Here is a 27935-nt window from a genome sequence, read left to right on the forward strand (position 1 = left end):
CCCTGGTTTAATACTTAACACCTGTGCTAAAGGATTTGTAAACTCAGCAGTTTCTTACATTTACAATGCATTTAAATACACAAAAGTCTGGGACCAGAAAGGGGAGGGAGCTAGAATGCATGGCTTCTGGAGGCTTACTCTCTGACTCTGGCTCCCCCGGCTGGAGCCAGTGTGGGAGAAGGCACGGTGGGGACCCAGGGACAGGAGTCCAAGTTGTCACCCAGCAATAAAGGCTTCTACAGTATCTGCTCGCTCTTCATTGATAACTAAGTACCTCTAAGTACCTTATAAGTACCATCTCCTTATAGGTTGCTGTACAGTAAACAGGTGCTGCTCTGTAGAATGATTAAATTGTGTGACTCTTTTTTTTTTTACATGCTTATAAAAAATCAAATTAATTAAGCAGTTGCAAACGTGAGGGTGAACACTTGGAAGATGAAGACTGGCCACGCAGAAGCCAGGCTGAAAGGAGTTGCAAGGGAACACATCAGGGGTCTGAGCTCATTTAAGTAATGTAAAATGTGGTTTAGAGCTAAGCCTAATTTAGCATGCCTGCAGGCTGCTGTGCACAAAGTGCTCTCAGCCTTCCCCATCATCTCCAGATCCGGATTCCTTCCCTCTGTGTGTGCTGCATCTGATGATTTATGTAGCCATGTAATGAATCCAATCATCCCTGTTACCCACCAGAAGACTCTCTCCATATTTATTAATATTTATTAATAGTTTACTGCCCCATCACTGTCTCACATTGGCCTTTTCAGCCACCAGCACGCTTGCAACAAACGTGGGTAGAGCCCTTCCCAAATCTTCGTTTGCAAAGCCCAGCCATGACATGACATGACATGACATGACTGCCCCATCAGATCAGCAGATTGAGCCGTGCATCCCATGATGCCCGTCCAGCAGAATGGAGATGGCAGCAGTGTGCAGTCTGGGTTGAGAGGAGGAAGAAGAGAGGGGAACATGAGCAGCCCATTCAGCGGCAGCGTATACTTTATATCAGCTTTATTGTAATGCAAAACTGAACACAAATTCAGTGCATATATGAGGCCTTTTCATTCATAAGAATGGAAGGTTTCATAGATTTTTAGTGTGAGATTATTTTCTGCCTGGAACAGAAGCTGTGGGGCTGCAGTGGCGTGAGCAGTGTTGTTTGCACGAGTGCCACTGGCCACTCAAAATTGTGTGAGTTTACCTGGCAACACTGCAAGAGTTTAGCACATTGAAAAGCTAGGTGAATAGCTGTTGAACCTTGTACAACAAATGTATTCGGTGGAATTATGCTATTTGATTGGCAAACCAGTGTCCTTTATTTTAAATAATTTTTTACTGTTCCTAGAGGTTCCATTTTGAAGTTTCTACTTCATAGGATGAAAGGGTTGCCAATAGTCTTTAATCCTCGGAGAGAGAAGACTGACTCCCAGCAAGACCACAGTTTTGCTGTAGTTCTTCATGTTTTTAACACTGTGCAATACTTTTCCAAACTCCAGAGAATAGAAATAAAAGTGGAACATTCTGGCCTTTTGGTGGCTGTTAATCAGCAGCAAAACAATTTTCAGACAATTAACAAACCTCCAGGCCCTTTGGAAGCTCAGATTATAGCTATTTTTAGGTTGTCACATCTAATTAATACAAGTACTAACGGTAATACTCCTGTTGGTATTCTGCTTTTGCCATGGCTAGGCTTGCAAGTCTGAGAGCTGATCCTTAAGTGTGTCTTTAAAGCCAGGTAAAACCTTTTTGGGTTTGGTAAGGGTGTGGGAATTAATTGGCACAGGTAGCATTTATTGCTATACAGTGGCTTCAGGGAGTGACGTTGTACTACAGAGGATCTTTCTTTACAGTCATCTGGGGTCTTAAAAGCCTTAGTATCGAATCCTAATTTTAAGCAATTAAGGTTCTAGGAGAGGTTGCAGCATAAAAATGCTATAAAATATAGGCTTACTTTAATTGCATAGAGCTATATTAGGAAAACTGTATAAAAAAAGAAAATTGCTGTTTTGCTTTGTTATTTAGCAAATCACACTTTGTATCACCAGAGAAGTATGCTGGGAGAGTCTTTTTAATTCTCCTAAGGGTTATATGTATACTTGAAGGAGAAAAGTTGTGTGTGATGAAGAGTTTTTATTCTGAATTTCTTCCACTGCTGTAAAGCTGTGGTTGGAGCTGTGCTGGCGTGCGTTCAGGAGTCTGTCTGTTTTCATCCCCTTGCAGCACACTAATATCTCCCATCTGAAAGCCTGAAATGGAGGCCCTTAGTTTCTGTGATTTGGGATTTGATCGAGTGTTAAGGAAACTTTTCTGTCTGACCATCCAGGAGCCACTCTGGCGCTTGCACTACCTGAGCTGAGCCCGAAGCCCCTCTGCAGTGGGTGGGTCCAGTGAGCAGATGGGTGCCCTGCTTGACTCCCTACACACCCACACTCACACAGTCAGACAAGGCTTCTGGGTTTGCAACAGCAGAGCCTCAGTCATCTCAATCCTTAAAATAGTATAATCATGATGCAATAATAAAATAGCAGCTTGACCTGAGTGCCTTTGAGGATGGACCCAAACAAAGGAAACCCTGGGCTTTTATGCCCTAACAGTCTAAGTGCACAAAAGTCTGGGGTCCTGGGCTCCTGCCTCGTCTCTGAGTGTCTGGTCACCTGGCTGGGCCACAGGTCCCTGTACCCTTCGTTGTGCAAAGAGTCCGCAGTTCACAGCCTCTTGCCTGGGGCTCCCTCCACCCAGAGCTCAACCTGAAGCTGGCACTGCAGCTGCACACCCTGCTCTGAATGTATTCCTCAGCACTAACCTGTGGTTAACATTGGCTCAGTCTGAGCTGAGATTTGGTAATGAATTGTCTACTCTTTGGTAACCCCTGGTAACAGCGAGTAAAACAGATTCTCTTAAAGCACTGCTGAGGGCTGAATAACTGAGATTGGAAAGGGTGGAAATAGCAAAAAATGCTTGATATGACTGTGAGTGGCTGAACTTGTGAGCTTTTGAGCCTTCTTCAGCAGAGTTTTGATACACTGTGGTGTTTCTCTTTATAGCGCTTCCACTTCGCACTCGGACCATTCTACTCACACCAAATCTGTTTCTGCTATATCATCCGACTCGATCTCCACCTCAGCAGACAACTTCTCTCCAGATTTAAGGGTATGTATGTTTTGTCTTAAAAAAAGGAAAAAAAAAATGTTGTAACCTCCTTCAGAGGATGTCTTGCTTCTGTGAGTTGGATATGGTAAAATAATGTCAGCTTTCAGTAATGCCAAAATTTATGTAGCCAAATCATGAAAGGACCTGAAGTCAAACAGGTGACATTGAAGTTTAATCTCTACCATATTATCTCCTTTATAAAGTTATTTAATCTTCAAAGAGCTGACTCTGCAACCCTCACTTGGAGATGAATTTTCAAAGGAACTCCCATTTTCTTTTAGGTACTTTAAGTAAGTGAAATTCTCAACCTGTCAGTTATATAGTTTTTTTTCCTGTTGTGTGTATATGTAAGAGATGTCTTCTCTTGAGAACTCCTGCTTGTTTGTAAACACCGAGTCCTTGGAGTATCTTCTTTCAGAGAAAGATTGCTATCTCCAAGCTGATAAAAATAATCTTCTGTCACAGTGAATTGCTCTGACATTAAAAAGGTCCAAACAGGGCTCTTTTAAGTCTGTTATTAGAGTAGTTAATTATAAATTCAAAGTTCTAGTTCAGTGTCACGGGAGTTTTGAAAGCTATCTGTATGTTCCTTTTATGAAACCAAGGGGTTTGATGATATATCTTTGCTTTGAAAAAAACATCCCTGAGTGTAAAACTGTTGATACTGGCACATTCTAGTAACAATCCGAGCATTTCTCGACTGTGGTTGAGAATCTTTGTAAAATTTAAACACAGTAAAATTGCATAAAAATATCTGAATACAAAGCTAATTCCTTTGGCAACCATGATGATCTTTTTCCTGTTTGTGTTGTCTCAGTCATCCATAATTAATAACAGAAAGTTCATAAATTACAAGAATATGAATGTTTCTTTCTAAAGGCAGCTTATTAGCCAATTTTAAACTAGAATTTTAAACAGTAGTTTATGTGCGGTCTGTGATAGTTTACACCTTTTACCTATGGATACAAAAAGTAATCTTTCAAACCCTGAGATTAGCTCAGCTGGTTACAGCATTGTGTTTATAATGTCAAGGTTGTGGGTTTGGTCCCCGTACGGGCCATTCACTTAAGAGTTGGACTTGATGATCCTTGTGGGTCCCTTCCAACTCAGATTACTCTCTGATCTGTGAGCACGCCTGGGTATGGAAGTTTGTTATATGTCTAAAATTTTTCCCGCTGTGAAGTTGGGGTGTTAGTTACTCCAACATACAGAAAACATAATTTTTAGACTGAGGCTAAGTGGTTCATTGATATGAATAAGATTCAAATACTGCTACAGCTCTTAATTGTATAATGTATTATATATATTATATAATATTATAAAAAATTAAACTCATTTTAATTTCTTAATTTTTTACTGAAATTTGCAAATTTGGTTTTCCTTTTCTAGTTTTGATGCACAACTGATCTGCCTTTTCACAGTTTTTGTGACACTTGAGGACTACCTTTAGAAGTAGAGAACTAACCAATATTTCCTTTTTAAAACCAAGGTTGTCTTTCCCTCCTGGTAGTTAAGATGGCTCAACATGTTTTCCTTCTAACTATGATTGCCGCTTGTGACTCTTTTCCCCCCTTTTGTCACTTTATCTGTGTGTACTGTAATCTGGCTGGGCAGGAATTCCAGCTCTCCTGAGCTTGTCTGATTCCCCATCCAACAAGGCCTCTGTACCCATTAGAAATCAAAAACAGTGTCCGCAGAGGAATGTTCACTTAGCTGCATGATAGATTCTTCAAGGAGAAGATGCCTATGTATTGGTTACTGGAGGCCATTAGAAGCCCATAATTCCATACTGTGCCACAGTTCCCGTAATTTGCATAGTGATTTCTTCACAGCCTGCCCTCCTTTTTTTTTATTTCTAAGCAAACTGAAGTTCTGCAAATGCTGCTCCTCTTTTGTTTAGAATAGTGTTTCAGAAGAGATGGTAAAGCAGAGAATTACTTATTTAGAATAAAGGCACTGCAGGCCAAGTGTGAGCACCTGCTTCTGCTGGCAAAATGTTTATTGTTCTTCACCTGCATCAATTCTGTGTGCCCTGAATTCGACACAAGCTTCCTGTGCTTCACCTGAAAACTTATTCTTGCAGAGGTGATGTGAGTGACTGTGATGCAGTTGTGTGTAGGTGTAAAGCTGGTTCTTGCCTTTACACTCAAGTGGCTGTTTGTCAGTGATAGACCTAGAGAAGATGAATTCCCATGCTCCTGCTTGTATTAGGGTATAGGGAGAAAGGGGCAGTTTCCACTACTACATGTTGACCTTACCTCTCCTAGAGGAATTTATGCATTCATCATTGCACTCTTCATTCCTGAGAGTATCTCATGCTGGAGAACAAGCCTGGGAGATGAGATCAATTCTGTACCTGTGGACAGCCTCTTGTGTTGGTATTGCCAGTGCAACTGCAGACTCACAGTCTGTCCTCAAATCAGTCACTGTCGGTGCTAATGTGTTACTGTTTGCCCCCTGGGCTTCCTCTTGGAGCCTACTGCCACCCCTGATATGGAACAGTTCATATGAGTGGTGGTCAGCTGACGCTGATTTCTTTCACGTCTTGAGTCGAGGACGATGGATGTCCTTTCCCTGAGCTTATCATTCTTTGCCCGACTTTCTGCGAATTAACATCTCTGTCGTGTGACAGTTCTGCAAGATTTTAAAGTCAGTTCCGTGAGAGATTTTTCAAGGTCCTGGTTGTTCTTACTATTTTCTTTGTTCTTTATGAGATGTGGCCTTGCCTTTGATATTACAGATGAGGTCATACCAATAACTGATACAGTGGCTCGAGCTTGTTCTCTGTTACAGCTCTTTCCTTGCATGCCTGAATGTCTTGTGTAGATTTGATTGTCACAAGACAGCACGAACTCCCAACTCTTGACAGGTACTGAGATTTGAGCTAAGCACCTCATTACTGTGGGACAAAAAGAAGTCCCACATTGTTCCTGGAAGAATGTAAGAGAATAATCCCTGAAGAGGGAACTAATGCATTTTGTGGTAACTCTGTGGTATGGCAGGCAAGTGCCTGGGCTGCATGTTGTTCTCACAGGAAGGTGTTGCATCAGTTAGCTTTAAGAGGCTGAAAATAAGCTTTTCAAGATTTTGACGTGGATCTGCCAGTTATGGGATTATGCTCTCGATGTATATTAAATTTTTTCCTGCTAGAATGAATTGCTACATGGATCCATCATCACTCCTACCTCTTTTTGGTCTCTGCCTCTGCGTGTGCATTGGCTCAAATTTAGGAATTAAATTTCTGTGACAATGGAAAAACACTTTGTCATGGCTACAATTAGCACTCTCTTTTTCTGTGGGGAATTTTTAGAAGAATAGTAGGCGTCTATTGGGAGGAGAGAACCAGGGGAAGGACCCACCTAATTTCTTGCAGTCTGTGCCTGCAGTTTTCTTTTGGAGTGCAATTAACACCCTGTGTGTGTGCATGCATGTGTGTAATGAGGTAAATGAGGCAACCACGGGGGATTCCTACTGAATACATGAGCAGTATTTTTCCTAAACTTTTCTCCGAAGTATTTAATAATAACCTTTATGAAGGTTTTTGTGGTTTGTTTGTTTGTTTGTTTGTTTTCTAATGTATATTGAGCATTTCAGTATCTGGAACTAAGATTAAATTGCCTTTCCACTAGAAAATTTATAGAATTTTCACTTCATAAACTAACTCTATGTAACTTTTGGCTCCTTCAGTTAGTTTCATAGGAAAAAAAAAGAATGGAAAAAAATCCCCAACCCCCAGCAGAAAAACAACAAAGCATTATTAGGTTCTCCCTCCACCCCTTTCCTGATCTCAAATCTGAAGCTCTTTAGGATTGATTTAGGGAATATACTTTTTGAGGGAATTTTTAGCAAATACACTGCCATATGTTTTAACATAAGTTATAGATCAGGCAAGAACAGAACTGAAGTAGCTGGAATTGAAAATGGAGTTGGAAATTCATAGATACTTTGTAATTTGGGCTGAGATGTTAGAAACACCTTAAAGCCAATATTGCCAAAAGGATTGAGGTGTATAAATAGCTATTACAGATCTGAGAACTTGATGGTTAATAAAATACAGTGAGTTTCTTGCTCCTAAGTCCTATAAGGTAGTATTTTCTCCTGTGCATATGGACAGATGTGTCCATGCATTTTATAGTACTTAAGTCTTCTTGCTGATGTACTAACTCCTATCCATAGGGATTTTCATTTTGAATTAGTTGCTTTATAGGATAATGCCTGAAGTTTACTACGTTCAAGTCTTCGGCGTAGTCCTCATGAAAGGGTTGGATCCTCCTCATTTGCAGTGGAGAAGCAGTGGATGTGGCCAGCAGAGCCTGCTGCCACTTCCCTTATGAACAGTACCTTTGCCTGATAATTTGTTAAGGCCCATTGTGTTTGCTTTTGGATTGTATACAGCAAAAGCTTAAACTGGAGGACAGAAACTTATATGGGGCAACATTAAGATCCACAATTCCTTATGTTCCTCTGAAGTTCAGAAAAAATGCTGTACAAGCACATGACCCATCCTTCATGACTGTTTGCTCCCTCTGTAGTAATTTTCTTCTTTAACGTATGAACAGTCGGTAGATTTGCAGTGGGTTTATATAGGACATGCAGGAGCATTACTGTAGCATTCCCAGGACTTGAAGGTTAGAAATGGGAAGAAACAGACTGGCTGGTGTAACCTTAATTTGTTGTCTGTTGTGTATATGGTCACACAACATGCCCATATGGTTTATTTTGTGAGATGCATAATTGATGCGTGACAAAAGGTATATGAAAGAGTATTTTCCTTCCAAGATAGTAAATAGATGCCATTGTCATCTCCTTAGGTTTCATGGATGAAATCTCTTTAGGCAAGTATGCATTCAAGCTAGCCAACCACAATTCCTTTGTACTAAATGGAAGGAAGTAGGTCATTTATGATCTGATTTGTTTCAACTTTAAGGAATTGCCCATGCTAGGTGAGAATGTCATGGAGCTGAGCTAGAGAAGTCCTTGGTGCAGATGTTGGGAACATTATTAGAGGGGCAGCAAGTGATTTCTCAGGTTTAGCTGTGCTCCAGTAAAGATGCAGTTTTGTCTGTTTTGAAAACCTACTGTGTTTCTCTTCTGTTTATGGAGAGAGTTCAGGGTAATGTCTCTCAGATTCTCTGACTTCTAAAATTGAGGTAAATCCTGTCCCTCAGGTGATGTTGGGCAGGATTAACTGAAATGCCAGTCACTGACCTTGACACCTTTGTGTTACTTTGTTCTAGTTTTAGTGCAAAGTAGGTTATACTAGTTTTGTGTAGAACATGTATATTGTTAGTAAAAAAACATATTGAAGAAAGATGTGATCCCCCCCTCCATCCTTTGCTGTAAATCACTAAAAGTAGCCTCAGAGAGCTTTTCCATTACTATCTCCCTGCCAACGCAGGAAGTGTGTCAGGCTTTGGTTATGTGTAACACATGTTCAACAAGAGCTGGGTTTAGAGAGTGACATAACGTTTTAAACTCTAAGCACTCGTTTAAGCAGTGTTTTTTAGTTTTGCTTTTAAGGGACTTTTCAGTTAGTGAATGATGCTAGCTTGGAAGCACTAAATCATGACAAAACCTCTGCTGAAGCACCTCCATGGTATTTGAAGATTTTCTGCCCTGCCAGTCAGCTCCATCCCTTTCTTAATGATACATGGGGATAAATATTCCTATTTCAAACTGGCCCTTGTCTCTTTGCCTGGGACTGCCAGTTAGCAGACTAGTTCATAGCAAATGCAAAGATGTCTTCTGCATTGTGAGCTTTCCTTCCCGGTGCACTGGACTGTGACTGCTATTAAGTTACAGACCATATTGCACAAGCCACCAGATGGTGAAGATAATTGACCTGTGGTCGCAAAAGACTTGGCTAGATGTGAACTGGTGATACAGCAGCGAAATTAAATAAACAGTTCATCTTTTTACTGTCACTATGTGAAGATTTGGCTGTATCTTTCTCTGCACCATTGCTTTGGGCTTAGTTATATTCACATGTGGAGGTGCACTTCACGTTTTTGTGGGTGTGCAGGAGTAGAACCTATGCAGGCAGAAGCCCTTACCTGTTCTGCTGTAGTATTTCCACAGGTCCCTTTGCACACAGAAATGAAATCCAAGGGACAAATCCAAGAACAGGTAATAGTGCCTGTTTACACTGCTGTACACTATTGAAGGTATCAAGCAGAAGGATTTAAACGGCAGCAGAAGAGAAGTAAGAAAGTCTTATAGGGACAAATATTTTAACTATCTTGAAATTCCGATTTTGATTGTATGAGTTGTGCATGCGTGCCTGTGGGAAGTGGGCTTCCTTTGTTTGGAGCATTAAGCTGTTGATGAACAAAGGCACAAATGACTGGTTCTGGAAAATGAATGATGCTCTTGTCCACAAGTGTGGTCATACCAGGACAGCCCTGTCAGTGACTGCAGTTTAGCCCCTGCCATTGCGATGCTTTTCTAAGACTCCAGTTTATAGTAAATGCTATATATTTCATAAGAATTGCAATAATTTTCATTTTAAAATGTCCCAAGAGATGGAAAATCTTGGTCCCATCCTTGCACCAGTAAGTCCTTTCTTCACCTCCCCCTTTCAAGGAAACAAACCCACAGAGTAACCAACTCTGGGTTGCAAAATATTGATTTCATACAAGTTAGATAGGGGGGAAAAGCCCAATGCAGTCAGTTTTCTGTCTCCTTTATGTGGGAATAATACTCCTTAAGTGCTCATCTATTTAGAAGAGAGCAGAGACGGCAAACGTTGCTAGTTTTTCTTATACAGAGGTACCTAAATGCTTGAATGTGGAGTAATGCTGCACAGTGAAAGAAATCTCTGGAAGCGTTTATGATTGCCATCTATTAGGAACAGTGAAACTAAGAGAATAAGCAAATGGCCTTCATATGTTCCGCAAAAATATTTTCGTCTCTTCCTAATCAACTGCAATGTTTCTCCTAGCTACAAAGTGCAAGAATTTTCCTTTTGTTGAGTAAAACCAGGTAAGAGGTGGCTTCCCTCCCCTCTGTTAGTTACAGTTTTGTAGATTGAAGGAAAGTCAGGCAGGAATGAACAAGCATGGTATTTAAAAGGAGCAGAAGGATTTGTGGCTGCATGCAATGTCTACCAAGATTTGATTTTCTGTAGATATTTTTGCACGGAATGAAATATCCTTGTTCCCCTCTGTATGATTGTTTGTTCATTATAAATATATAATTACCTGTATCTTGAATCCTTATCGTACATATCACAAAACTCCAAAGTGAAATTCCTGGTAATGGAGACAGTATTCTGTGACTTATTTTAGTTGGTAGAATTTATAACTCTGTCTTTGGTCAGAGCGTTTTTCTGTTACTTAAGAGTGATGATATTAACTTCACTGAAGTAGTCTAATGATTTCCTTGAAACTTTTAGTCTTTTTTTCATGTATAAATTGTTTGCTAAGCAAAATTCAGTAAAAATAAAGGGTAGAGTCAGGCTAATGTGCTGTCCAAAGTTTTTGAGCAGCCTGTGGAGAACAGAGGCGTTACGGTTTGAGATGTGTGTAGAACCCTTGGCACTGAAGAAGATTCTGTGTTAAAAAATGTTGGACTTGTCTGAATAGATGATGTCTGCAACACTGTGCCAGAGAGTGTTGCTGTGTTGAGTCAATGACAACCTTCTGTCAGAGCCTAATGAGAGAATTGTCTTGAACCACCAAGCCATACAAACTTGAAGAGACAAACCAGCCATGGTTGAATGAGTGGCCCTCAACAATGTGTTCCTTTGAGCTTCTAAGCCTTGCCTTGTACTTGTGCAGTGAGGGACCCAGGAGATTCGCCTGCCCAGAGAGGCTGTTCTTCATCACTGGATATTCAGATCTGAGTAGAGAAGTACATTGTGGAAAAAATAAAGCAGAAAACCCCGGGGAAACACTACATGGTGGCTACTTCCTCCTGCGATGAGTCCCTTTATATTACTCTGGTGACTGTATTTTTTTTTTAAATACACTAATCTTCAGCTTCTTTTTAAAGATTTTCAGGACAGTGGTAAGTAAGCAAGTGATTTCTCAAGCTTTTTTATACTTTCTCCATATATGATAGGTAGAGATCACAGTTTGTGGTTTGGTTTTTTTAGTTGTTTCAGGAAAGCATAGTTAAAAGGCAGTTGCAGTGTACATTGTATGTTATTATTGTCTTTAGAGTAGTGTAATAGGTGATTTGATGTCAGAACATTTTTTGATAACTTAAATACTTCTTGTGTTGTTTTTTAACCGAGCTAAGAAGCCTTCTTTGGCCAGTTGCTCTCTTAGGAGCTGAATGGGCTTGATGTGGTCTTTGGACAGTACATTTGATTCTTTGTGTACTATTCTGAAATGATCCATTTGTCCATGGTGTTTTGTCTTTTCCCCTTTGAACTTCTAATATCCCAAAAGAATAAGACACAAAGCATTTCCCTGCAATTAATATCTTGAGGCTCTGAATGGCTCTAACATAGTTTTTCAACTCATCTGGTCATAATCCTCAGAAAAGTCCCTGTGCCTCAGCCAGGCAGATACTACTGTTTTTTCCTCTAGTCTTTCTGCTATGGTATTCTTAATGATTTGAAAGTAATCAACGAAGTCCATTTACTTGCTCAATTTATGTTTTATTGCATTTCCAGTAGAATACTTAGCACATAAATCTTCTCAAAGTACACTTGAAATAGCCATAAATGGCAGTTGAAAATCTCCTCAAAGTAGCACAGTATTTTCAGTCAAGTAAGTATGGCTTCTGTTCTGCGGTCCTGCTAATTGAGCACTGAGAAGACAGACACATCTAAGCAGTAAAATGTGCCCTTTTTCCTGTTCTAAGAAATGTTCCATTTATAGAAGAAACCAATGCACATATGAAAAACTGACCTAAAGAAGCATACTAATCTTGTTTCTGCACAGATTTGTGTCAGTTCTGCAGCTTCTGTCAATGTCAGTTGGACAGAATTGGACCTCTGTGGGGATTTTTTTCTGACGTGAATGCAAAGAGGTTCTGCATCTGTCTGTTTCAGACATTTTTACAGCGTCATTGGGATAATGATAAATCTTGATACACCTGCCATAGTGGCGTTGTCCTTTGTTGACTGATGAAAACAGCTATCAGGAAAGGGCTGGAGTGGGAGGGCAGTTCAGAGGAAGGAATAGGTGAACGTGGTTTGAGACCCCCCAAAAGGCATTTAAAGGAGAGAAGCATTGGTTATGTAAATGTATATGTTTTGCTGTGGATTTACAAACAAAATAAATGAATGAATGAATGAATGAAATATGTAAAAGTAATCCTATGGCTAAGTCTTTGCAGGAAGGCTGACTTCTCTCATAGTTCTTTGAGACAGCAGACAAGAGCCAGCTCTGACCCAAAAGCTGTCTTTTATGCTACAGCTAAGATGACCTATCCTACAAGCTTTGGAGTCATGCCTCTTTAAATTAAATTCATTCAGGTTTTGGATCTGGCTTGGCTCATTTCCTGCTGCCTTTCTGCACAGAAGACGTTTTTACTTCTCTGCAAAACAGAAGTCGTGACTGCTCAGTTGTGTATGGGTGTCCAGGAGATTGGGCATTGCTATGCTGGCCACAAGGAAGCACCAGGGTTGGGATTTGCTGTACCAGATCTACATTGATATTCCTTTGCCCTAGTTCTTAGTCTTCAGTGGGAAGAAGGGCACTCATCCTAAAGGTACATCTCCTACGTATTCTGCTTTCCACCGACTAGTACGGATGACCTGCTGAGATGTTGATCTCCAGTTTTAGATGAAATGAATATTCCTGCAGCTTACTGACTACCCTGCCTACAAAGTGGCAAAAATGCTGATTAAGGAGTGTTTAATAATTTGCCACTTCTTGAGAGGAAGAAATTTAAAAAAAACAAGCAAGGGAAGAAGGAAAGTTTAGATATGTTAAGTACAAGCAGAATATTCCCAGGTAGTCCATTAAAATGTGAAGTATCAGACAGATATTTTCTTGTAGGAGATAAAACCTTTCACTTGGCTGTTGACTTTCAGTTCCATATTTCACACATAATTTGAAAAAAAGCATATTTTAAATTCTACTCATTCTGTGTGTATATTATTGCGTGTGTACAATGCACATGCACATTCTTGTCCCTGCAGCATATATTTTGCATGTTGCTGCTGACCAGTGCGTGCTCACGAGGTAGACATAGACATGCCAAACCTGTGAGTACAGGGGCTGTGTGTGTGTGTATGTTTGTCTGTACAGACAGGTTATATATGTTTATGTCAAGGGACCAGTTAAGAGACTGCCTTCCTGCTGTAGGAAACATAAAACAGGACTCTGTGTAGCTGGAACAAAAGCAGCTCCCAGCCTGGAGAGCTTATCTTCACAGTAAATGGGGCAGACGTGGTTTTGGGGATAGGACTAATACAGGAGCAAGGTGGTCATGCAGTTGGGTCGAACATGTTGTACCAGTGTTGAGGCTTTGCATGTAACAGATCTGTTCAAAATGTGCAAAATGATTTGGAGTGTGTAGGAGGTTGCCAAGGAGAGATGAATTCAGAGGGGAAAAAAGAATCACAAAAAGGGTACATTTTAATTTTGTCTAAGCAAAAAAGATTCTTTTTGCTCATTTTGATTGTGATTGAGGATAGAAGAATCCCTGCAGACTTAGGAAAACTGTTACACAGCAGTTTGGTAGCATAAACCTGTAGTCTCCCCTTGAGTTGTGTGAAGCCAAACAATCTGATCTTTGTCTATGGGTTTCAGGACTCAAATATTCAGGAGAAAGTAGAAGAGAGTAACTGAAAAATGGCTAGGAGGGACCTCGGGTGCTCTCCTCATCTACTTTTGTTATCTGCAGGCATGTGTGGTGTCCAGGGGCAAAGCTAATCTCCCTTATCGGTCCCAGCTGCTCTCTCTCCCTCACTATGGCTTTTATATGCTTTCATTCCTGTAGTCACACCTTAAGCCAGTCCTGGCAAAATGATCCAGGTTATGGAAAAACTTCCATTATAAAAGCCATTAAGAGAACTCTGGCATCTTGACTGCACTGGACCCAGGGGCAATTACAGCAGTGGCAGGGTGGGTAGGAGGAGGCAATCCTGGCTTGCCAGTGCAGGATGTGGTTGTCATCCTGGCTGTGCAGCTACACTGGTAGGAAAGCGCCTCACCAGGCAGTACAAGAGGAAAACACATCAGTTGTTTTGTTCACAGGCAAAAAGCAAACCTTGAATTTAGAGTCTCATGTACCTTCTCAGATCCTTCTGGAACAGTGTTCAACGATGCACAGACCTCTGAGACTCTGTGTGTGGAGTTTGCTTGTAATTTAACTCTGTACCACCCTGAGTTGGCTGCAGCTGCTCAGGGTGAGCTGAATGCAGGAGTCTTGCAGGGACATCAGTCAGGAGAGGGATTTTTGGAGCAGCATGCTGGCTGTTGTGTTAGGAGGCGGTGTGAACACGTGGTTGGAGAGGCTTGCCAGAATTGCAGTACCCTGAATTGCAGCAGTCTTACCTTTTTAGCAGGATCTAAACCTCTTTCCCTGACCCCATACATGCAAGTAAAGGAGATGATCATTTTGTTGTTCAAATCTGAAGGTTGCATCAGCAAAACAGCATCAGGATTTCCCTGTGTCGGGTGCAGTAGCTGGGAGGGCATGAGAGAGTTCTGCACTTTCAGCCGTGGGTAAGTGTGCTGGAGCTAACATGGGGTGGGATCCTGGAGTAAGAGAAGTGGTTGTTAAGTGTAGCAGTGTGGGTTTGTTCTGCCAAGTCGCTGCTTGAGCAGAGAACAAAGGTAGGTGGTAGCATGAAATCCTCACACCCTCTGAGCCAAGGCAGGACTAAGGTGCTAAGGTACTCCCAATCTCAGGATCCCAAAAGGCTGTTTTATCTAGAGGGAGAGCTGCTGACGGGTGGGATGGATAGATGATGTTACTTGATAAAAGAAGACAGAAATAAAGGTTGTTCTGGTGTGTAACTAGACTCTTTGTTCCCCTGGAAATTCAATTACCAAGCATAACATTTCTGTGAGGAAAAGGTAACAAAGACCTTGGTCAGCTTAGAGGCAAGGCAGAGTAGTCTACCAGTTTTTGGTGGTTGTATCTGTTTCTTACAGAAACCATCTAGTGATGATTGTGACAGATACAGCCAGTGTGTGGCTCTACGTCATTGTGGTCCTATTCCTAAGTAATGATGATTCTGCCCAGCTCTGGCTGTGACCTTCATTGCAGATCTCTAAGAACTCTTTGGTTTTGTTCCCACAGAACAATTTAAAAACCTGAGGCAACACAGAGGTGGCACATTTCTGTTGCAGATGTATGTGGTACCTGCCTCAATAGCGTTAATGTATCAGCAGCCAACCATCACTCTCCTGCAGCCAGGCTGCTGCAGTCGTGTCCCTGGCTCCCTTCCCTGCTTCCTTGCCTTACTGGCGCTCCTAATTTAATTTTGCAAGGTTTGCAGAGGGCTAAATTTGGGCCCAGGAGTGTTATTTTTAGAGTCTTGAAAAGAGGCTAATGTACAAAAAAAGATTTTGCTCACAGTTTAATGAACCATTTTTGGATTTTGAGGGGGAGAGGAGGATGGCAGTAAGATGGAAGGGCTTTTCATGTCATCTCTTTAGTCATATAAGGAGCAAGGGGTCCATCTATGATATTGACATCATCTCAGAGCTTCATGTGCATTATCCCATACCATTCTTTCCCCTTGATCTGTTTCCAAAACTCCTTTTTTCTTAGCCACCCACTTTTCTTCCCTCCGGCCAGCCTCCATCCTTCAGTGCTGCCACAGATGTCTTCTGCTGTGCCTGCTTCCTGCATTTTCAGCCCTACACAGATTGTATTTCCCCCAACTAATTTTAAGGAGGTGGATTTCAGGAAAAATGCCTACCATTCATTTCTTGGTTTCTGCAGGATGGGTTTCAAGTGTTCATGTTCCAACTGGAGGCTCATTCAAGGTCTAGAGCTGAGCAGATAGTGCAAAGACCAACACGACAGAGAAGCATTTGTCCTTGACTTTCTGACCATGTCTGTCTCAATCTCTTGGGAAGGATACTGTTATCCAGGTGTGATATGCTTGCACCAGCTTTGAAATCATCATGGAGACAGGCAGTGCTTTGTTACCTGAGATAGGTCATGTGGCTGAGGCCAGTTACGGGATGGTGAAAATCAGTTTAGTCCTCAAGTCTGTAGCAAAAATAAAAGAAAGAAAAATAAAAGGGATGGGGAGACAAGGAGGCTGACCTTGAAGTGCTGTGCTTCCAGGAAGCTGTCCGTCTGCTGCTGCCCTGTGTTGAAGTGAGTGTAGGTGTGGATCACTAACCCTTTCCTCTCACCTTGGGGACTCCACATTTCAGAGAGTGTGAATGAGCAGATGGATTTTAGAAGAACTAGTTTTTAGACTGAAAAGCCTTTCAACCTTGTGTTTAAAGAATGTTGACATGGAGGTCCTTGTCTTTCATACTGCTTGCCTATTCCCTCCATCTGTCCTCCACCTGCAGTACAGTGTTTAAAACTCACCTGAGCACTGCCCACCTATGCCATCATGGCAGATGTTTGTCATACTGAAAGCTTTCTGTGCATCTTACCTCATATTTGTTTTGGCTTAAGATATAATACAGTCCCCCAAATGTTTACTGCTGGACATGCTCCCGCTGACATCTGCAGAAGAGCAGCAAGTCCAGCTGTTGACAGAAGTGTTCCTCGCAGCAGCTGCTGCCCGTGTGGGGTATGGACCTTCACGAAGAACCTGTGATCATGTTCTGACTGCAGAGTGTATTTTCACTAATGTCCTTCCAAGATAAAAAGCCAAAAAGATGACCACCACTTATGGACTAATTAGCCAGAAGCCTCCATCTCATTTATCATAATCCAGATGTTATCCTGCTAATTTCAAGGCAGTTACTCAAGTGGAAAATTAGACACACAGGCGTTGAGAGTAGATCTACATCACAGACTTTTGTTGGGGAGGCCCTCAGTCAAGGCTTTGATGGGTTGTGTGATCTTTGGCCAACACAGCTGTGCTGACAAGAAGTCCTCAACATTGACTTCTGCTCGTTATACCATCAAAACCTTGTTTTTACTGGTATTGCTGATGTGGGGGAGGAGAAGCTTTCCTGCAAATTACTGCCAGAGTGAGCTCTGACAATGGTGACCTCTCCTTACTCATCCTGTGGACCCCAGTATGACTGCTCTGGCAGCCTCCCTGGTAAAGCTGGCCTAAGTGGGTGCAGTTTTGAGGTTCCTGTTAGAAAGCTGGGACTGCACTCACTTTAATTATTAAGTTTTTCCAAGAGTCTTTTGAATGCGTTTTTTAAAATGTACATCTTGTTCTCAAGAAGGCTTTGATCTTGTTAATCTTTTCATCTATGCATCAATCTGTTGTGTGAAAATGCTGGAACGTGCTCTTATTGTGGCGGGCTTTCCTAGGGTTTTGTTTCCACTTTTTTTGCATAGTTGAGAGAATTTTTATTTCCAGAGGCTCTCCCTCTGGCTTGATCCTACATGAAAGTTGACCACAGACGTGTCAGGTTCTAGAATGCCACTTTGGGCTATGTCTTTGAATTTTCTTTGCAGGGATTTCCTGATATCAAATTGAAACAATGCTTTGTGTTTCCTTGCATAATGTTAAAGAGGTTGAGAATGAGCCTGCACATTCAGTTGTGAGCAGCAATCAGCTCCCTCTGCCTATATTCTCAAGGTGGGACACATGCCAGCTCTGAATTCCAAGTTTTGTGGTTTCTATAGCACGAGGAGAAGTCTAAACTAACTTACCTGCTCTCTGTCTGCGTTAAGAGGTTGAGCAGTGTGCTGCTGTGTTTGTGGTCATTTGGCCAGTTTGAGGCATGGAGAATATGATTAAATCCATCTGCATTTGGGCCACATAGACTTAGCCTTAATCTTGGTCACTTATATTTGCTTTTCTCCCCTAGTTCTTACCATAGACTTAGACCTCAGGTTATGCTTTCATAGTTACAGCTGTGCTTTCCTAAAATGTCCATCTGTTCATGATAGCAGCTGTTCTTGTGAAAACCTTTGCGTAAATGCGATCAATTGTGTGAGAAGTCATGCCCTGTGGAATAACTTGAATCCAAAGGAAGGTGGAGAAGGGGTCATTTGGCAGCCAAAAACCTCCCAAAAATTAAAACTGTACCTCCTATACATGCCTATCAAAACAGAACCTTTCTAAACTGATCCAAGTCAGGACTTTCACAGTTTTCAGACCCTCACTGAAAACAGTGGTGTGACAAGGTGTCCTTTTCAACTTTCCTCAGTGTAAACTAGAAATTGTTCTGCTGAACAGTGATAGCATCATGGTAATAGTTGATCACTTCAGCTGGGAAAGGAACTGGTTCCTTTGGCTCTGTAACTGTGAGAGAATTCAACTTGTGATAGTGGGCTGGGCAGGAGAAGGCTGAAGCATGAAAGGACACCTGGGAAGTATGCTGCCAAAGCACAGAGCCTGGTGTTGACCTCTGAGGAGGGTCAAACACTAGGCAGTACCTCAAGATCTTTGAATAATTTATTGTCCTTGATATCATTGGCCCCTTGCAGGTAAGTGTAAACTTCTTGGTTTATGAAAACATAATGAATTTCTGTTTGTACTTCTGTCTTTTGCCTAGGTCCTGAGAGAGACTAATAAATTGGCTGAAATGGAAGAGCCACCTTTGCTACCAGGGGAAACCATTAAAGACATGGGTACGTGAAGAGGAAATTCCTTGTTGTTTGCTGACCAAATAGAATATCCATAGAGCAAAATACCTTGGCAGTCATTGACCAACAAGAGCAAATTGCTGATGTTTTGAAAGCCATGATCAGGTTGTTTCATTAGTCGAGCTATTACACATCACAGGGACCAAGGTAACTATGTGTCTCCTTTTAGCACCTAGCAAATACAAAGCAATTCAAGGCACCTTAGCATGAGTGATGAGGTAGGTTGTACAGCCTTGCATTTCCTGCCTCCTGAGAGGACATGGATCCACTGTTTCAAGTTGTCCTTGCCACAGGGTAACTTCTTAGGTTGACACAGCACAATTTGTGTCAAATCTCTGTCATGGACTCCAGGAAAGGATATGGTGCTTTTGCGGGGTACTTGCTGTGACATGGGGATGGTTTTTTTCTTTTTCTGTTTTTTTTTATCCAGATGTTCTGACATGCATCAGGTTTGCTGATGCTCTCCAGTCTGAAAGCTTGAGTAAGCCTCTTGATTAATTTTCTGGGAAAGATTTTTCATTCACTTCTTTGCCATGTTGCTTTCCTCTTAAAATGATATGGAAGAGTGCAACTTCAGTCCTAAACATAAAAATTCAAAAACACTGAAAATACCTCACCAAAAAAACCCACATCCAACACCACAATAAAGACAAGCAGAAAACACCCAAACAAACCCAAACCCAAAAAAATCCACCTCAGTGCTTACTCTTTTTCTCTACCTCTTTCTTAAGGACTTTGAACTCTTACTCCAACCAAACACTGCAGACTGATATCTAACTCACTCCACAGACACAGTTAGCTCTGACAGCAGGACTATATTTTGAGGGGTTCCTAGGGAATAGTTTAAGAGATCAGAGTTTCCAGTGTTTTATCTGTTGACAAATGATGAGATGAGCCATATAAATCTGTAAAACTGGGTGGCTTTTGGAGTAGCCCAGACAGCAGCTGCCTGGTCCAGCAAGGAGTTAAAGGCAGCAAAAAGGAAATATTTGTTATTCATCAGCAATAATTGTTTCCTGTTAAAAGTGTCAAGAAAGGCAAATGTAATTCTTTTTGTATTTTACAGGGAAGGGAAGAAAAAAATATTTTCAGCTAACGCAATAATGTAGGGTAAGATTGGCCTGTAAAAGACAGGGATTCCACAAGCAAGGGAATTAGTAGGTCTGGTTTTCAGTTTCTTTCTCCCATAGGTATTCTCTTATATATACCAAAGACTGAGCTTAATAGACTTTCCCTTGGTGCTAGCACTACTACAACCTCTCTGTTATAGCTGGCATCCATTCTCACAAACAGTGAAGCATTTTAATGCCTTGGAGATCCCTATTTATCAGGTAGAGACTGCTGAAATCATACAGCTGTGAAGGGGTTAAGGTCAGACAAGCCATGTGTGTAGGTACATGCACAGTGTAATTAAGTAAAATTGTTTCCTTAGGAAACCAAGCTAATAAAATGCAAATGTGAAAGGTGATGTGGCTTACAAGCTGGCAAGGCCAGTGTTTGAGATCATGCCTGGGGTTCCTTACCTGCAAAACATTTTTCTAGCACCTTTTCTATTTACTCAGAAATCCTGTTCTTTTTCAGATGTAAATGCATGCTTTTCCTATTAGTAGATTTTGTTGGGTTTTTTTTAAACATTTTGAATTACATTTTGAATAATGGGAACTCTAGTGGAAAAACCAGGCAGGCTGCCCTTACCCTTATTATGCGTCACGAGTCTGCTTTCAAATCTCTGTCAAACTAGTCCTTGAAAAGAAGTGATTAATAATCAGCTACTAATGAAACAGTTGGTTTAATTAGGACTGGCTAGAAGCATTTTGTGTTTAACTGTCCTTCCAACAAATGCATGTAAATTTATATAAATAAATAAATAAATAAATAAATAATGGAATTACTAGCATGTATATATATTTTATTTCTTTTTAACCAGATGTTGTGTGCTACATATTTTGCTCTTAGTCACTTTTGATATTTTAAGGATCCTTCTCCACATCCAGATCTCAAGAGTTGTTGAAGACTATGCTGAAGCAGAGCTGATGTGAGGATGATTTAGTTATATGAGTTGCCAGAGCCTTGGAGTAAGGCAGACTCCCTCTTTCTCTCCCTCCAGGCTAAATCTCATGAGATAAAGGTAGAAGAAATTAAGGTCCCCATCCTGATGCCCCAGTATCCTGAGATGCCCCAGTAGCCTCACACCTCCTGTGTGTGGTGGCTGTCACCTGGAGGGTAGGCGAGCTGTCCTCCTGACACAGCCCTTGCACAGTGGGTCCCATGGGGTCCAGAGGCTTGAGGTTATTAGGATGATCCAGGGAGTTCTTTCATGGATCTGGCAGCTCTGGTCAGTGGATCTCCTCTGTGTTTCTGAGGGGTGTCATTACTTCTTGGTGACAGTGTAAACCATTGCCACGACACAGCCAGCCAACTGCTTTAGTGGCAGAAGACGTGATAGGCGGCAGAGGTGGGGAGGGAACAACTTAAATCTTGGCATTTTTAATTGATGTAAAACAGAAAGGCAGTTAGGAGGGGTGTTTGCTGTGAAAAACCAGCCTTTTGCTGAAACAAGTGAGAAACATTTGAAGCCTTTTAAGAAGGGAACTGTTTTGAGTCACCATCACTCAGCTTCAAAAATAATTGAATTGTTGCAGAGTAACTTGATCGCTGACTTCAGACCTAAAATCACCAGCAGTTGGGTGTTGTACAGATTCATGGTTGCTGCAAATCACTGTAGCTCTGCTGGCTTTCAGCAGGAGGGCCTTCATCCCAGGGCTGACTCTGCATGCAAGAGTGTGCAGAAGGACCCAAGCACCCTAAAAACCACATGTGGGAGAACTGCCTTCTGTCCTAGGTGGCACAAACCAGCTTGGGGACAATCCTTAGCTTTTATGCAGATTGTTGTCAGCTTCAGAGGCATGCATCCAGGCAGAAGTCATCTCCTCTTTTCATGCATGGTGTTCTCAGCTACTGGCAGTAAGAGTTAACAGTTTGCAGCCAAGCACTGGCTTTTTTACAGGGTAGCAGTTCTGTGCAAATGTAGGATTCTGGGTGATGATACTACTTCTAGTGAAACTCTTACCTTCTCCACAGAACCGAAACTTGCATATTAGCTCAGGCTCTAGGCTAGAACCCAAGATGAAGCTTGTTTTAATGTCATGATCTGAAAAGTAAAACCCCCTATTATGGTTGCTGTTATAATTTTTCTCCCATAATTTAAACCATGAAATCAACAACTTTTTTTCTTTTTTTTTTTTTAAGCTAAGGATGTTACTTACATCTGCCCCTTCACTGGAGCAATCAGAGGAACCCTTACTGTTACCAATTACAGACTGTATTTTAAAAGCATGGAACGGGTAAGCTTTTGAAATAATCTGCTTTTGTTAGCTGTTTAATCTTTAGACATAGGTGTTCTTTGAGAGTAATTCTGTGTGAAATGTAGCTGTATGTTTAAAAATATAGGCATAAGGGAGCAGGAGCTGGGGATTTTCCCCCCTCCCCTTTTTAAACTCACAAATTTCAACTGTCTACAGGACCCTCCTTTTGTCCTAGATGCATCTTTAGGTGTAATCAACAGAGTGGAGAAAATTGGAGGTGCTTCCAGTCGTGGTGAGAATTCCTATGGGCTGGAGATTGTATGCAAGGTAAACTCTAACCTGTGTTTTACAGCAGGGGAAGGGGAACATATATTTTAACAGGTTTTCTCTGTAGTACTGTAGGAAGTTCTGCAAAATGTTTCAGTCAGTATGACTTCACAGGCATCAAAAACCATCTGATTTTAAAAGTACTTTTCAGTATGTCCAGTACCAGTCATTCAAGAGAAGATACAAACCTTTATTCAGGCTGTGTGCTGGGCAGTGGCTTTTCTTTCTAGGGGAAACCTAGGCCTGCATCCTACTAATGCAGTTCTCAGGGTTGCCCATCATACTATTCCAGATAGACTTCAATTATTGTGGAATACAGTATGCATGCCTTTCTCTGGTTTGCATTTCAAGAGCAAGAAAGGAGCACGATTCCTCCTAAATCATTAGCTCACGTCCACCTGCTGCTGTGCTTTGTGGTGAGGGACTCGCAAGTAGCCTTCAGTCCTCCTCGAGGCTGTTCTTTCATTTCTTTCAAGGTAGTACATATTTCACTTGTGCCTCTCAAGAGCCCTTGGAATAACTGGTAATACAAACTTCAATAAAAATTAACAATTTGCCTCTTGTTTCTGCTCACTGTATACCCACAAAGCAGATAATGCCCCCATCTTCCCTCCTAAATCCATACCACTGCTGTTCACCAGGGCATGGCCCCTCTGCCTGCCTCACTGGCCACATAGGACAAGCTGAATTCAGAACCTTGCAGGTCTTGGGCTGCTTAAAGCTCTTGTCAGAGCCCTTGAAGGCTAAGAGGAATGAATGCCACTTGCTGGTTAAAAGCAGAATGAAAAGGAGTCCCAAACTACTCCAGTCACTGCTGTGACTTGGAGGCACCAGGAAGCTAAGCAGGCTGTGGGTGTACTGAGTCAAGACCAGCTGATGCAGTCTGTACCAAATCATCCAGCTGCTCCCTTGTCCTATTGCAGTCGTAATCCACCCTGGCTAGCGTAGGGATGGGGTGCTTGTGCTGGCAAGCTGATTTGTTCCCTGTTTTGATCTGCATTCCTAGTCCTCAGCCATTTTGTTTATATGCAGATTTGTACACATGGTCAAGTTTGAATGAACTGCATTGTTTGCCTGGGTGGGAAACTTGGGCACAAACTGTATGATGAGTGTTTTGGCCCTTTGTAGCATATATATATGCCAGTCTGCTTGGCCTAGGGTATGCAGAGCAGTTCAGTGCAATAACAGAGAGGTGCAGATATAGCTTATACATCCTGAAATGTTCTCTGTCTGAGACCAATCACGTAATCTGTTTTTGTGAGGATGCAAAGTCTTATCTGTTTATCTCATTCTCTGACTTGCTCTACAATCTTCATATGCTTGAACTTGATAGCTCATTTCCTGCTGGTAGCTTTTAAACTGCTTACTGCAAGTGTTTGAGTTGTGGGCTTAGCTGGAAGAACTTGGCACCTTAGAGATGCTTTATTTAGTTTTGGCATTTGATTTTGTAGATGAGTGTGGAAAGGAGGTCCTGGGTTACAACTCTTTGAGGAAACTACTGCTGTGTGAAGGAGGAGTTCTTGGTTTCAAGACATCTTCTTGAGTGCTCTGAGAGACGGAAGCTTTAAAGGGAGATGATGTTGAATGCTTTCCACCCAACTGGCTGGGCTTGGGCTTGGGCTACCTACATGCAGTAGCTCTGTGTGGAGGTACTTTGTGAGGCAGACCCTTCCAGTGGTCCTTTGGCACAACTTGGCATGAGAGCTCGGTGAGAGCTAGGAGATCTGTCTCACAAAGTCCTGCTGATCAGAGACAGCTTGTCCCTAAGCAGGGCTCTCCCCTAGACTTTCAGCAGGTATAGAGCTTCATGTGAAGGCAAGGTGCTGTGGTCAGGAACACCTGTGCACTTCCTCGGCTCCTCTGCAGTTGGGGCAGGCTTTGTTGGAGTCTGCAGACAACCACTGAGCCAAGCCCAGCGTTGCAGTACAAGTGTTCCAAGTACAGTATTAAATCAGTACTAGAAGGAGCATTGTGATGTGACCCTATTTTGAATTCTGGCTTTTGGATTTTCTTTGAATTTTGAAGTGGTTCAGAAATTTGCAACTTGATGTCCCTCTTTTTTTTATCCTAGGATATTCGAAACTTGCGATTTGCCCATAAGCCTGAAGGGAGAACTAGACGGTCCATATTTGAGAACCTAATGAAATATGCTTTCCCGGTTTCAAATAACCTGGTAAGTGTTTTCTCTTCAGTTTTTACCAAAAGACACAGAGTGGCAGTAAACTGTTTCATTCTGTCCTTCTACTTGGTACAGCATTCACATGGGGTACATTTTCTTGAAGGAGGAGAAGTGGGTTTTACGTCTGTTTTTAACTGAAGTTGGTAGGAGTTTAAATCATATAGAAAACAGGAAAAGTCTACTACCATGGGCTGGATTCTTTCATGCGTGGAAAATGACTTAGTGATGAAGCCTTGCGACAGAGGGAAAGTTGTCAAAGCGCAGTGACATCCATCAGAGGTTTACAACTAATGGTGACTTCACTGCCCCAAATCTGAAGTGCAGTTCCTCTGCTCTGTAGTGTTATGACGCTGCAATTGTTGTTTCAAATGCTGGTTGAAAGGAACTGTTTGTTAATATGTAAGAGAATTCTTGTCCAAGTAGTTTTTTATTTTCTTTCTTTAATAATAAACTCCTTTTGTCCATAAAGTACTAGGTAATAGACAAGCAAGATCAGGGGTGTATTGGAAAGTACATTGTTGTATGAGTTATCTGATACAGCAAGAGGGTTAATCTTTTTCACAAAGCCCTAAAAAAAAAGTTAATTCAGTGGGGAAAAAGGAAGGGTCAGTCATGAATTAGTATTTGAGATATCAAACATCCTTAAATGGGCTCTGAGTGGGCTCTTAATGGTAAATTTTCTTTCTTTCAGCCACTTTTTGCATTTGAGTACAAAGAGGTTTTCCCAGAAAATGGATGGAAAGTGTATGACCCAATTTGGGAGTACAGAAGACAGGTGGGTATTGTGCCACATCCTCTCTACTCTTCAGAAGTGAGGCTCTGTGCAGTAATACAGTTACAGGTCACGTGGAGCAGATAATGATGCTACTGACAAATGTTGTGCAGGCTGGATTTTGTTCTCCACACTGCAGTGATGGATGACAGCAGTACTAGAGATAGTAGCATCCACTGATGGAGATTGGCTCAGGCTGCAGAGAGCTGACTTCAGCCTTCGGTAGAAGAAGCTAATGCTCTGACTTGGTCATCAGCTGCTGCTGGCCATGAGGAACATTGTAGGTACATTGCTGAGTTTCACACCTCATTGCTGAGTTTCACACCTCAGTGTTTGCTTGTATCGGTTTTAATATTTTCCAGTTTTTCCTGTCTTAAACTTGAACTTGGAAGGAAAAAAATTAAAAGTAGAATGCCTTTATTATCATAGGGAATCAGCATAGGAATCAACCTAGAGAGTTTTGTGATTTACCATAGCTTAGAACACACAGTTGTAGTGTGTCCAGAGTAGACTGGTCAAAATGTATTTATGATCGTGAAGTGACAGGCTGTCAATTAGGAACACTGTGGTGAGAGCTTGAGTGGTCCTCCCTGGGGGACAAGATGAGAGAATTTTGGTTTTTATAATGGAATTGCTCCTATAATAAAATTCTCAAGTAGAGGAAAGAGCTCAATTTGGTGACACGCTCGCCCTGGACACAGTAAACATCTGTCTCATCTAGATCTGCCAATAAAAGCAATTTTCCTTTGTTAAATTAAGAGATGTTAAGCCATGTAATTTAAAGATTTGTGTCTTTCTCTTACAATGAAACAAACCCAGACCTCTGTCCTAGCCTAGCTGTTCATCTGATTTCTGGCATCCAAAATGTAAGGATTCATTTTTCTAGCTCTCGTCTTCTAAAAGCTGAGTATGCCTTCTAAATTGGTTATCTAGGCCTGTCATTAACAGATGGGGAGAGAGCTCTTCACTGTAGGGGGTGATTTGTTCTCTCCTAAAATAGCTGCCTAAGATAGATCGCTGACTTCTAGGCTGCTAATTGAAAGTGAGATGTATCTTACTGTATCTTACTGTACACTGCCTTCATTGCAAGAAGTGTATGTTTTGCAATGAGGTGCCACAATCCAAAATCCTAGTAGAGACAAAATCCAGTCGTTTGTAATCATATTGTATCTAAGGTCAACTTTGGCTACAAGACCAGATAATGCAGCGATTATTGCTTCGTTTAGAATTTACCTCTTTCTTGGTGGTTATTTTATGGAAAGATCTGTTTATAGAGAAGGATCTGCAGTCCAAGCTATTTAAGCAAGATGCTTCTTCATAGGTCTGAGAACTTTGGAGTAACAGCTAAAGGTCTCCACTGAAAAGCACAGTATTCGCTTAGCCAAGCTTCAGTTAAAACAGATGTACCAAAGAGATTCTTGCAATACCTGGAAAGGAGGAAGGGTGACCCCTGTGAATTTCCAAGTAAATTATTCTACTTTCTTAATCCTGCCATGTCATTTTTTTATAATAGAAGCTTATCTGTCCATATTAGTGTTTTTATACTGTGATCTGGTGTACCTTAAATTTGGCAGGAGTTTGGTTACGTGGTGAAAGGATACGTGTATTTGCATGCATGTAATTAGCAGCTCTTCGTGGCCTTTCTGTAAAGGAAATGAGACCGGGCCATGGCGTCTTTGTTTCTTGTGACACGAGGTAGTACTGTTGTGTGTAAAACATGACAACTCGAGACATTACTGCAATGTGTAGTTGTGCTATGCTGCTTTTGTATCATTTTTGAGTAGAAAGGAAAAACTTTGCCTGACTGCTTTTATGTCAAGAAACCAAACTAATGTCCCGGTGCTGAAGCCCTTGGTCATTTCCTTACATTGGTAACTGCAAAAGTGAACCCAATCAGGACATTTTGCAGCCACAAAATCTGAATTTTACCCATGATGGGCCACAGTCACTACCACTCCAGATCACGCAATCCATCTGTTCCAGTAGCTTATCTTCAAAAGTGACTAACGCCAGCTGCTGAAGAAGAGACAAACCGTACTGTACTGCAGTAGATGTTTATGTTGTGATGTGGCCAGGAGGAGAATTTCATCCCTTTTGTTAGATTGATTTGGGTCCTGCAGCATGATGCTTTATGTCCCCTCCAAAACTTTTAGGTATTTCAGTCTGTTTATTTAATTCTAGCATTTATAACTATGGATGTTCAATTTATCTGTGTGAATGTCTTAGCCTTTTTTCTTAATCCAACCATATTCTGCTAAAGCAATAACAAATACTACAGTAAATCAGGATTATGTCCTGAAATGGCAGCAGGCATTCATTAATAGTGAAACAAAACTGGCATCATCAAATCAGATAATGTCACTGACTCTGTGAATTGTGATCAGAAATAGAAAAGCAGGACATATGCACGGTCAGCAGGACTTTTTGGAATTGGTTTAAAAACTGTTACAGAAGAGCTGGCCTAGGGCATAAGCAGCCCAGCAGTATGGCCAGATGTTAACTTGGTATATCTTAGGCCAGGTCAGTCTTTTCCTGTGGAAGCAGGGTCACAGAG

The 27935-nt window shown here is 41.5% G+C and overlaps 1 protein-coding gene across 2 annotated transcripts in view; it reads left to right on the plus strand.

Annotated features, from left to right (window-relative positions):
- MTMR2 (myotubularin related protein 2) overlaps positions 1-27935 on the plus strand; it is a 64356-nt gene that overhangs the window by 19373 nt on the left and 17048 nt on the right. For both annotated transcript variants that reach the window (XM_017815975.1, XM_017815974.1), the window contains exons 2-7: positions 3039-3144; positions 18708-18783; positions 22048-22142; positions 22320-22430; positions 24502-24603; positions 25301-25384. In XM_017815975.1, the coding sequence (XP_017671464.1) occupies positions 3039-3144; positions 18708-18783; positions 22048-22142; positions 22320-22430; positions 24502-24603; positions 25301-25384 (574 nt within the window). The remainder of the gene's footprint in view (positions 1-3038; positions 3145-18707; positions 18784-22047; positions 22143-22319; positions 22431-24501; positions 24604-25300; positions 25385-27935) is intronic.

Source organism: Lepidothrix coronata, unplaced genomic scaffold (assembly GCF_001604755.1).
Source record: "Lepidothrix coronata isolate B3197 unplaced genomic scaffold, Lepidothrix_coronata-1.0 Scaffold53, whole genome shotgun sequence".
Taxonomy (NCBI): Eukaryota; Metazoa; Chordata; class Aves; order Passeriformes; family Pipridae; genus Lepidothrix; species Lepidothrix coronata.